The sequence below is a fragment of the Polyodon spathula genome, chromosome 11, assembly GCF_017654505.1.
Source record: "Polyodon spathula isolate WHYD16114869_AA chromosome 11, ASM1765450v1, whole genome shotgun sequence".
Classification (NCBI taxonomy): Eukaryota; Metazoa; Chordata; class Actinopteri; order Acipenseriformes; family Polyodontidae; genus Polyodon; species Polyodon spathula.
Genome location: NC_054544.1, coordinates 10,945,927 through 10,958,735, shown reverse-complemented (window position 1 = coordinate 10,958,735; position 12,809 = coordinate 10,945,927). Strand labels below are relative to the sequence as shown.

At 37.3% G+C, this 12,809-nt stretch overlaps 1 protein-coding gene across 4 annotated transcripts in view; it reads right to left on the bottom strand.

Moving 5' to 3' along the window:
• The window catches only part of LOC121323650 (protein TANC1-like), a 136,896-nt gene that overhangs the window by 87,084 nt on the left and 37,003 nt on the right, over positions 1–12,809 (bottom strand). For all 4 annotated transcript variants that reach the window (XM_041264828.1, XM_041264831.1, XM_041264827.1 and 1 more), the window contains 2 exons: positions 5,642–5,716; positions 4,175–4,384 (listed from right to left, as the gene is read on the bottom strand). In XM_041264828.1, the coding sequence (XP_041120762.1) occupies positions 4,175–4,384; positions 5,642–5,716 (285 nt within the window). The remainder of the gene's footprint in view (positions 1–4,174; positions 4,385–5,641; positions 5,717–12,809) is intronic.

Sequence of the window (12,809 nt, the reverse complement as noted above, 5' to 3'; positions counted from 1 at the left end):
TGAGATGTTCATGCACTGCTATAGTACATCAGTCCTCTTTTGAACTCTGTGTGAACTGAATCATGAATTGGAGAAATACTCTATGATTTACCAAACTGTGATAAGAGCTACACCATACTATTAAATACTTCACTGACTTCAATATGACAGCTAAGTATGTCAACACGTAACATAAGAAATCTTTGTAATGTGCAATTAAGAGTTGTGGAACTTTGTGAAATTATAGGATTCCTGTCTCATCCTCCAGTTAATTTAACTTTAATTCCTCTGGTGTTGTAAGTCAACAACATTGCCATCTTGAGTCTATGAAACTGCAGCATTAGCCAAATAATGAATGTGGAAAATCAACCTTTTTATGCTTGCTGGGCATACAATTTATCACTGTAATGCGCATTCTGCAGAGGAGCACCTGTAATTAAAATATTTTTCAGTAAAGGTGTTTCACTGTGTTCTCTGCTCACCGATGCAAAAAACTAATGCTCAGAGTAATTTAATTTAAAAATTAAAAGTTTATCATATTTTTATTAATATATAAAGAAAAATAAAAAAAATATAAAGACAATATTTTTTCTTTTTAGTACACCTATGTATTCTATGGTTATGGTTCGTAAGTGTTATTCTCAAAAACAGATTCATAGGTTCTGTGAGCCATGATGAAATTTGTTTAAAACGTTTTTAGTTTGGCTTATTTGTACATGTACAATCCATGTCATACACAGTTGTTTCTTTAAAAATGTACCTATCAAAACGCAAAAAAGGCTAGTATCATAAACTTTGACCCCCCCCCCCCCCCCCCATGAAAAGGATCTACATTTTTTTTAAGAAGAAACACATACTGTCATTAATTTAACGTTTCTGAAAGAAATTGACCTTCAAAAGATTGATACTGGATCATTTCAAGATCAGTTAGCTGACCCTTAGTGTGAACAGCAATAGCCCCAGCAGGACTGAAATAATGTCATACTGTACAGACCAAATCCTCCAGACTGTGCTGTCTCAGTTTTCAATGGTTCCCACGAGATGCTGTGAAGGCAGGAAAAGACAACAATAAAGGGCAAACTGAAGCGAGCTATTGTAAAAGCCAATGAGGGTGCTTTTGGCAATTTACAATACACAACTAAAAATTGGTATCAGGAGCAATGAGCCATTAAAAGTTCAAGATTCTCTGCTGAATCTGTGACTGCATTCATTAGTTAAAATGCAACTCGAAAATAAACTGCCGATTTGTATTTGCTCGCTGCTTTGTCACAAATCGCTGGAAGCGACCAAACTAATCATGCATAGTAAGACCAATACGGATTTCAAAACTTCAGTGTCAATCTAAACCTGTTAAAAGTATCTAATAACCCATCCTTACGGAAAACACATGTAAATAAAATCTAACAAGCTTGTTGGTTGGCTCATCACATCCAAGAGGTTATGAATTGAAACCTCCTATTTGGGACATGTACTGAGTTGGCAGGTCTCAAGAACATGCTGCACAGGGAGGTTTACCTTGATAATTGAAGAAGCAGGTAATCATAAGTGATAGCAGAAAGAAATAATGCAGACCCCAGTCTCCATGTTTAAGGCTGACTAATGATAAGCAAAGTGTACACTGGAAAGTGAAAACTATTGGCCATGGATCCTGCAGCTATTCCAAACCCTGGGTTATCATTACCAGCAGGGCTGGACAGACAAGAACCACAATGGTCTGTCCACCATCAACTGCAAATTCCAATTTATTATTATCCCAAAGGCCCACAGAGAACTTTACCAGCACAATCTACAACCCTATTATCCTGTTCATTTTGACATCCATTTTAGAGTAAATAGGCCTACAATACTGTACTGTGCAATTCCCACCACTAGAATGTGCTGCTGCAAGCTGCTACTGTTAATCACACAAGACAGTTGTATAAAATAACACTTCAGTAGATTTGGTGTTGACATTTTCAGGAAATATTACAGAATTTGATTCATGTGGTTGGAAATCTGAAAAAAAAAAAAAACTCCAAAAATCCTCCAACTAATGTTTTGTTGTTTTATTTACTGAACCATGGCAAATCTATTGTATATCGTGTGCTCATTATAAGGAAATTATTTGTTGCGCACAACTGGCGTATAAAACATTACTACCATTTTTTCACTAAAATGCCATTATACTCCTTATAAGGTGAAATGTAGAGCCAGGCTCCTTAGCTAAAGCTTCCAACTACCACATCTGAATAAGAGAACACAATACAGTACAGGTTTCAACTCCAACACATTCCACCAGTGTTGACAGCTGTAGCAGAGATACTGATTCTCATTTACACATTTCTAAGACTCCCAACAGCAATGTTAAATAATTAATTAAGGGGGGAAAAAAAGAAAAAAAAGCTATGTTGTGTTTAGCTTTGTGTAGTTGTCAGCAGTGTCAGCATGTTAAAAGTCTGACAAAGACTTATTTTACAGCACAATGAAAAAATCTAAACCAAGGAAATGTACAGGGACATCACAATATTGGCAGAATGTGGACTGTACATTTACTTTGCAAGATTCTCAATTAAACATATTGAAATGAAAACAAAAGACATGGAAAAAAGTTGGTCTGTGCTACAACAAATTACCATGAATGTCCCAGTAAATTAGGTTTAAAAAGTAAGCTGAACATCTATTTGTCTGTTTTATTTAATAAACGCATTCATTTTAGATTTACAGGACCATTACATTAGCATTGGCTTGGCTAATGTTACACAACAAACAGTAGAACAAATGTGAGACTATGATCATGTGCAAGCCATGAATAAAACAGGATATTGTACTGCGCTTATTTGAAAAACACAGTACAGAACACACAATTGTTCAGAGCTGTGACAAAGGCCAGTGTAGAATTACTCAATTACAACTGATACTCTGAGCAATGCCATCAAACGTAATATCCCAACAATAAAAGAATACGCAGGGTCACTAACCACTTATCACATAAAAAAACTAAACAAAGTTTCACCTTTTTGCATCGCATTTTATCTGACCTATGCTATTGTAATCAGAAGACCTCAGGTTTTCTCTGAACAAAATCTCCATATTCATTTCACAAATATTTTCCCAGGATCAAACATGTATTCTGTTTTGTTACTCAGGATAAGACAGACTTACCTCATGTTTGTGTGCACAGCTCAGTCATCATTTGTGTAACTGTGTGCATGCTGGTGTGTGTACACATACATAACCATGGCCTTTTTTTGTTAATCAAATATCAAGCCAGAGCTGCAGTCTCTTTGATTTTGATCACTAGTGGTTGTCTGCTCTGAAATCAAATACAGTAACCATTTTAATGATTCTGTCCCCTTTGCTGTTTTAAGTAAGCAGTGCTTCAGTTAGAAAAAAGTCAAAATACAACTCATTGCTTTAGAGTTTGCACAGCTGTTTGGTTTTTTATTGTCAGTGATGTTCACCACATTAAAAAGCCAATTCATTTAGTCAGGGCGCTATTTATACACACGCTTCTAGCAACTGTCTGTGTCATACCAGGAGTCAACATCAACAGTCAACAACAAAATAAACAACATCCGATCCGAGTAGATGCAAACCTTTTGGTTTCTCATAGAAAGGCTGTTCAAATACAAAATGTTAAGCTGAGGGAGCCACTTTTTCAGGAACGGCAGCTTGAAACCTGGTTCCTGGAGAACGGGAGACCAGTCTGGGGCAACTTTGCTACATCAACCCCAAGTCTCTCCTGCTGTGCCAAGCAGTGGCCTGAAACCTTATCTCCTGAAACCAATTTCCAAGCCACATAGTTGCTGCTTCAAAATTTCTGACAACAAACTTACCAAACAATAACAATATGTGGAAAAAAGAAATACATTTGTAAGCTGTTTGACTTCACACATGACGTTAACCTTAGGGTCAAATCTGACCCTGCACTTTCTACAACTGCTTAATTTCTAGTAAAAGGCAGATGGTCTACGTATACACAGATGCTTTAAAGTGACAAACCTAAACCACCTCACTGTGGTCACTAAAGACAGGTGGTCTAAAAAAGGTTCTTCTGTATCCCATTCTGCTCCCTTGTCTGCCATAAACAGACCCCACACTGACATGGTCTAGAAGTGCTCCTCCAGGGTAAGACCATGTGAAATGGAAGTAGGACTCTTCAGTTGCTCAACCCTGTATTTCACAGTTTAGACATAATGCGAGAGGTCAGGATTACCTGGAGATCTCTTACTGGACCGTGAGTGCATCACGTAGGACTGGCGAGGTAACAGGGGCGAGGAAGGGAGTGACATGGACACCCCCTTGGACAGGCTCAATCTGTACACTTCCTCTGGGAAAGGCAGTGGACCCGTGCAGAAATCAGGGGGGTACCCAGCCCCGGGAGCTGTCCCTCTTCTCTGAGGGCTGTATGGGTAGAATTCTCCAGCTGAAAATAATACAAGTGTATCATTTCTGGCAACGTCAATGCATGCATCTTGTATTGTATTAAACAAACTATCAAAAAAGGATTGATCCAGTTTTGACATGAACTACAGGTTCTGCTGGTTGATATGATCTTTTCTAGATTATGTCACTTTGTAAACCGATAACACATTAAGTGAAGTGTATTTTTCTTTTTTGCTTAACCATTTAATAGCTCTGGAAATCAACGATATGTAGATAAACAGATATTGAGATTACAGGTTAGCAATAGGTTAGCAATTATAATTCTAAATGATGGTATGTTTTGGGAAAAGGTCAATCTAGTATTATGTAGCTTTGTATTTGATTGTTGAAATTATAACATTTGGAAGCCTGCTTGTGTTGGCCTTAAAAGTCAGCATGCTGAACATTTCTCTTAGTACCTTTTTCTTTCTTTTTGGGAAGGTATTTTAAAGCACCTCGCCTATAACAACACATTAACTGTGACAATTTCAAAACTAAATACCTCATCAAATCTAAAAGGACTGAGATGTTCAAAACATTCCAAATTCAAAAGCACCAGACACATTTCTTAATGCAGACTGATTGCAAGAAGGTGACATCATCCCACTGCTATTTTGTGAGGACCACCACGTGCCACAGTATGATTAATATCTGACAGTTTCATCACACTTCTTTATGAAATGCATTCAATCAAATAAGCGAACCAAAGAAAAACTAAAAGGAGGATGACTGAATTAGATTTTTCTCAATGTGTTCAGTGCCAGAAGAATCTCACCTTGCACATCACACTGAAACGTATGCACTCTATCAAGAGAGGCAGCTTATGGCCACAGAAAGGTATCTCATAAGTCATTTTAGACAGCAGCTGAATCAAGACATTCTCTTAGGCATCACACAATTGATGTACAGGACGAAAGCAGTGCAAGTGAATAAACCACTGCTATAAATTCACAAAACACAACTGAACTGCCAGGTAGCCCTTTTACCAGTTATTTTATTCAATTTCAGGTTAGTTTTGTATTCTTTTTTTTTTTTTTTAACCAAGCACAACATTACATTGTTTATTACATGCGCTTTGGTGTAATTTACAATGACGAAAGACTAACACAGACACAGAAACAACATGAAACATTGCAGCATGCAGGCAGATTAATCATGGTACCAGCACATTAATATTTTAAATATAAAACACATTTAAAGCTTACTGCACCATTATGACGAATAATAGTAACACAAATAAATCCACTGTACTGCTCACCTAGTCTTTGCCCTGGTTGTCTAACATCAGAGGGTTGCAATGGATTGTCTCGTTGTTGCTCCATTCTATGTCCATCTAAAAAACAAAAAAACTAAATTAAAACATTGATGATTGCTTTCCAAAACAAGTTAGCGGCAGTCAGACTTTTATTGCGCTTGTAACATAAACTGGAAAGCAGTGGAAACACATACAGTAGGGCTCAGTGATCCAATTACCCTTACAGTATTGTTTAATCCAGACTGTTGTCCTTTCATGTGTCTGTCATAACGCACAATCTGAGCAGCTACAGAAGATTGTGAATGTCTTACCACTGCAAATCCCACTCATATTAAATATTTCTACCACAATTGGAGGTTCTCTTTTTTTACGCCTGTCATAAAGGCATGTTTGCCTCCAGGTAAGTTACAGTAATTCCATGCTGCTTTATAAAATATTAAAAAACGGTTTAATAAATTTCACCCTATTCAATTCTGACAAGGTTACCTGTTAGTTTGTCAATTACTGTATCAACAGCCGGTGTGGAGTAAAAACAATCACAATTTTCCAACCACTGTGTTCTTTTCTGCTAAATTCAGACTCCTTCAGTGCGAGAGGCTTCCTGTAGCTGAGCATGTGAATCAAATTGAATAGTTGGAATACAGTCTTTTCGTTTTATAAAAAGCCATTTAGACTTATTCCAACTTGCCCATGAATACATCTGGATATTTCTCCATATTTTTCTTTCCATGTAAACATGCCGAGCGGTGCTGTCAGAACTTGGCTGCACAAGGAGTGTGTTAACTGTTTAGAATTAATCAGAACAGCCATTACTGTATCTAACCCCAAACATAAGAAATTCACTACCTCTGCAAAAGCAGAATAATCCAGAGCACTATGCTGTAGACAACATCATAACAATGCTCTTCGAAAAGCTTAGCACAGTATTTTTGCAGTTTCCCCCAGGCTTTTCCAATGGTTATACTATGCATTTACTATAGTTTACCATGTTTAATAAGCTTTGTTATATATTTACTATGGTAAGCTTTTTATAAGGGCAATTACACTTGCAGGGTCAGTAAAACTTCCAAAAACTATAAAGCACTGAAAAGCAATCAAGTTTAAAACAGACTCTTACCAAACAGAGCAACTAAAACTTCCATTACAGCTTCCCCTCCTGTTAGCACACCTGCCATTAAATCCCAGTACTCAAAAGCAGAATTCCTATAATGGACTCAAATTCTGTGGAGGTTTTGTAATGTGGACCAATGTAAACTAGAGGCAAGTCAAGTCTTTTCATTTAGCGTCTAATTTGAAGCCATGCCTCCGGAGAATGAAAGATGCATGAGAAAAGTGAGTGCATTAACCTGCTGCATCACCTACTGTCTTTTTGATCTCCTATTTAAATCTTGACCCTATTAGTGTACTATAGTACATCGGCCTATGGCTTCAATAGAAATCACTGAAAATGATCAAATAAACATCCTGCTGGCTGAGATTTTTTTTTTTTTTTCTTCCTGCAAACAACAACAAAAAAAAAAAAATAGTACTAATTATCTTTCCGATTTTCCTGTACTTCATGGAAATAAAATCAGCCAACTTAAAGAAAATGAAAACCAGAAGCAGATGGGTTCACATTCATTTGAATTTTATTTTAGCATTTAAGTGGTGTACATGGCTTCTTATGCTGTAATCTATTCCTTCATCAACTGTGGAGCCAGTCATTCCAATAAACCTATTATTCTGCCATGCAGCAAATCAGTGAGTGAACAGCCACAAGTCTGGACTGCACTAAACTGTTATTAAGTACTGGTTGCAAGCCAGGAGGAAACGAGGTTTGGCTGCTTAGAATAATGAAAAACAGCAAGAGTTTTTATTTGCAAGAAACAAAGCCGTCCTCTGTTACACAGTTTCTTTTAGGGAATAAGAATGCTACAAAACAGGAAACGACTCCGGCTGTACGGCACCTCCACAAGTTCCACACGTTTTCCATCTGGTCTCGAGTTTAGAAGCTTAAATACCTACTGTTGTGTTATTTCAACCAGTGTCTCCTAATGCTCTGAAAAGTCATGTCGCAGATCCAGATACCCAAATGCCTGAATGACACAGCTTGTGTGCCACAAAAGAATCATTAAAACTGCCCTATTCAAGCATATTGTGAAGTACCTTTTTAGTGAACCCCCCCCCCCAAATCATTAGCAACCTTCTTTTCATTTTGGCTAGTCTATTGGTTTACATTTAGGGTTTAATAACATTGCACTGCAAACAATATCCCAGCTTATGGTGTTCAGGCAATAAAGCTAAATGTGTACCAGCTATAGTTCCGTTACTCTGTCAAACACTGCACAGATTTAGCAGAAACACAGGACAAACAGCTACTTGAAAGAACATCTGTATTTACACTGGGAGAGAACAGTCTAACAGTATTGAATGAGAGTATTAGATGTCTGATTTTGTACAGCCCCTTGCACATACATTACTAAAGACCTGATCAGAGCTGGGATGAGGTGTGGCGAAGCTCCAGGTTGAGTGACCTCTTAAAGCTTACCATAGTAAAGAGACCCCTTTCTGGCACCAGTGTATACCAAGTACTGTACAGAACATCTCCAGATATGAGTTTCTCGATTCTGAAACTAGCTTCTCCACGACACAAGTTAGAATGCCTCCTCATGGTGCAGCTCCTAATCAAACTTTGTCAGTTCAAACACGGCTTCCTCACCAGGCTCTGTCCACCTTGTGAACCTAGCTTGTAACGTTAACCGAATTTGGCAAACTAAATAAAAAGAAAATCCAAACTATGTCAACGTGACATCATGGCCACAATTTGATTTAAAAAAAAAAAAAAAAAAAAAAAAAAAAGACTTTTAAAGTATCTGTTTGTGTGCTTCTCCTGCACATATTGTAATAGGATTTTTTTCTGTCTAGAAAACATAGCTGCTACCTTCGCTTCATCATATATTACTCTATGGGGGAGACTGAAGCAAAAGAAGGTCAAGTGCTTTGACCAAGGTCATACAGGAATACAGGAAGTCAGTCAGGATCATTGTGTGAACCTGAGCAAGTCACTTAACCTTCTTGTGCTCTGTCTTTTGGGTGAGACATAGTTGTAAGTGACTCTGCAGCTGATGCATAGTTCACACACCCTAGTCTCGTATCTTGTAAAGCACTTTGTGATGGTGGTCAACTATCAAAGGTGCTACATAAAAATAAAGATAATTATTATTATGATGATGATGATGATGATGATGATGGAATTGGACACCCAGGCTGTGTTTGACTGTAACCAGGAGACTACAGCTTCAAAACTACTCTGTTTGTTGCTCCAAATGCCTGAACTTTGGGAGCATCAAATACACTTTGTAGTAGTCCTGAGCTGACAAGAATATGCCAAAAACAGAAAATGAAACTGTGTAGAGAACATGAATAGAACCCTTGTTCCTATTTATACTATATGTGCAGGAGAAGCACACAAAAAGATACTTACAAATATTTACACTGACATTATAACAAGTCCCAAAAGGTACTGTAAAGCAATGAATAACAGCCCATTTTGTTATACCTAAGGACATTAAATTTGGTGTTTTTGAGAATTTTGTGCTCATAAAACATGAGGGCAAGGCAGTTAGCTGTCAGGCCATTCAGTTCTGGGGCTCTGCCAACAGAGCTCCAATTTGTGGTGGTTCCAGTGATTCAACTGCTATCCACAGACCAAAGCTTTTACTGAACCCAAGTTCAAAACAATTAAAGTTTGCTGGAGCATTCCAATGTTTAATGTGCCCCTGGATACAATGGTTTGAATATATAAAATCAAGTCCACAATCAAAAAAAAAAAATGCAAACTTCACATTCTAATTTGATATGGACATAAAGATTTAGACATAAATTGGATTTAGATGGGGACTTTGGCTAGGCCATTCTAGAACCTTGATTTTATTCTTCTTTAACCACTCTGAAGTAGATTTTGAGGTGAGGGTTTCAGATGATTGTCCAATATTGTTTGGTTTGATATGAAATCCATTTTACTATGTACTGGGACTAAATTTCTTGTGACATTAGAGGAAAAACAGCCCCATAGAAGGATATTACCACCTCTATGCTTGACAGTAGGTATGATGTTCTTTTCTTTGTATGCCTACCAGACTTTCTCCAAACATAACGACTATCAGCATGATCAAATAGCTCGAGTTCTGATTCACCACTCCATAAAACCTTTGACCAGAATGCATATCCACCATTCAAATGCCGTTTTGCAAACTTTAAGCGATTGTCCTTGTGACAAGAGTGGCTTTTTCCTTGGCCTGCAACCATTGAGACCTTCACCATGCAATACTCGGCCTATGCTTGAAATGGAAACCCCAGTCCCACCTGCAGCCAATTCACTTTAAATATCTTTCAGTCAATCTCAGACTGTTATTAACCTTCCTCACAATTCTTCTTGGTGAAGGAGCCATCTTACTTCCAGACCGAGGGAGCATTGTGACAGTACAATAGTTGAAATTGGGATACTCAAATGCAAGGACATCTTCTTGTATCCTTCTCCAGCTTTAAGGTAATAAATAATTTTCTGCCTAAGGTCTTCAGATAGCGCTTTATTTTTTTCCCCATATTGACTTAGTGGTAATGACAGCAGTCATCCTATGCCTGACCCTTTTATACTCTCTAAGAATGTTCACCTACAATCCAGCATTTTCTAGACGTTTCTAGAATTAGGTTCTGCATTATCATACTGAAATTTCTAGTACCTTGTAGACAATACTATCATAGCATCAAAGGGTATGAATACTTTTGAATTGGCATTTTTGGAGTTTTGCAAAAAAAATTGCTGAAATAAATAACTGTCTATTTCTTGTAACTTTTTTTTCCTCACCACAAAAGCAAAACTTTTGCTACAAAAGAAGTTTCCTAAAATTATTTGTTTTCAAGAAATTCCTACAAATTAGATATTTCCATTGGGGTATGTAAACTTTTGACTTCAACTGTATATTTTTTGACCTTCTCATTGACTAAATATTTAGATCATTATTTATTTAGCCGAAACATTAGTGCTGCACTTTTACAATGGCTTATTTAACAAATGCTGTGCATACAAGTCAAATAACTACATACTTCTTACATAATCACATCTAAGATTCTATTTGTATTTAACTAGATGTTTTTTCCTATCAGATTACTTCAGATTCTGATCGTTTCTGTTATGAAACTGCCTATTGTATTTGTAAGGTGATATAAAAGACAAGTGTACTATTAATGCTAGAAGCAGCGATTACCAAAATAATATGTCTGTGCATGAGTGAAACTAACAAGAAAAGCAAAAAAAAAAGAAATCAAACTCAAATAGCCTCTGATCTCTCAGTAAATGCCACTGTTTACACTTCTGGTTCCCAAGGTAACACCAATGTGAAGTTCCACAACATGCCTCTATGGCATTTGCCTTTTCTGGAGAGCAGTTCTCAAACCTGTCAGAGGAAGCCAGCTTGCACTTTTCCCCCATAATTTATTTACTCTCAGACAATAAGCCCATAACCGTGACAGAATAGAAGCATGTGTGACAAAGCAAAAAAACAGTTAAAATTCAACACTTTATAGCTTATGGTGAAATTCCAAAGACTATAAACTACATAACAGATAATGTGGTTTATGGAAAGATTGATCAACTGTAGTTGTTTGTCTTATCTGGTGACATTACTCAAAGTGCAGTCTTTTATCTAGTAGCTATCCTCTGTCAAGCAAGCCAACTGTAATGCAAATCAGATATGATTGTGGCAGACATCAAAAAACCCACAAAGCACAGATTTACCTTACACTGATGTAAAACAGCCTCTAAGCTAAATGTTAAAATAGTGAGATTGCTTGAATACTACATGGCCTAAGGTTAAGGTAGAGCACCTCGTGTTAACGCAATGTTGTCGTCACCTGACTGAAGAAAGAGTGGGTACGTGTGTATGTGTGTGAATCCTCATTAACAGTAATTCCTTCCAGCAAATATGAACAAGCCTGGGCTTTCAATGAAAGGCTTTGGTGGCTGTAATTAATGCAAAAGCTTTTTTGTCAATTTACAAAGACTTCAGACCCTTGGACATTCCATCAATGGGAAATGTTCTTGCTAGAATTGACAATAAAGTCTTCCTGCGTACTTCCAAGACTGGTGTGACAGCCTCACAATAGATTAATTCACAAGACAGAAACAGAAAGTGCCGCTGTAAGAATATGGAACCAGGCTCCAGCAATAACAGTGAAAGATTAACAACATTACAGTGTCTGGACCATCCTTGGTGGACTTGGGCACGCTGGAGACAGGCGAACACTAGGATCGACACAGTAATTTTAGCAAATTACCAGCAGCTTCATCATCTTCCAGGACTAGTTTTGTCTTGCTGATTGTTGCCACAGCAACCGTCACACTGCCACACAGTTCATACTATTCCTGGGTGAACAATCCCCCATGTCAAAACTAATCCTAAACAAGGTCTGAGAATAATTACAATTCAATAAAAACATTTAAGAAAAATTGAAGGACATTTCATTCTCTCCGCCGCAGTAATTGCTGCTTTTAATTAATTAATTTAATTATTTTTTTTTAAAGGCTTTCGTTTTGTCCGAGACTGTTGTCCACAGATAATAAAAAAAAATATTGATTACTTGTCTGTGAATCAAGACTGTTTTGATAATCGCGGACCTAATTACATTTTACTTTGTGTTTCCACTCCAATGTTTTAGTCTTCGTTTGATAGTAGAAGAAATCACAGAAGTTATACAATGAACTTACTAATTAGGATTTATGAAACCTGTGGCACATGATGTTAACAATTTTAGATCCCTCCACTCTGATGATCGATTCCCACATCTCTGACAACAACATGTGTTTTACATTATGCAAGTCACTGATATCCAACTTCCGGCATCAACACACTCAGTGCCTACAAGCACACTTTCATTAGGGAACAAGCCAGCATTGCTAAAAAGAAGAATACCATGCGACTGCTTCATGAAACCTACTCTAAATGGTGATATATTCAACTTAAGAGCAGAACCAAAGGCTCACCTTTCACTGCAGAAGAATAGTGACAGTAAGCTTTCATGCGTTTCACTACCTCGGGGAGGACATTCCACACTCAGTAGAACGGTAGAAACATTATCTGGACCAGACAATATATTTACCATACATTGATTTTAAAAACTAAGTCACTATCAC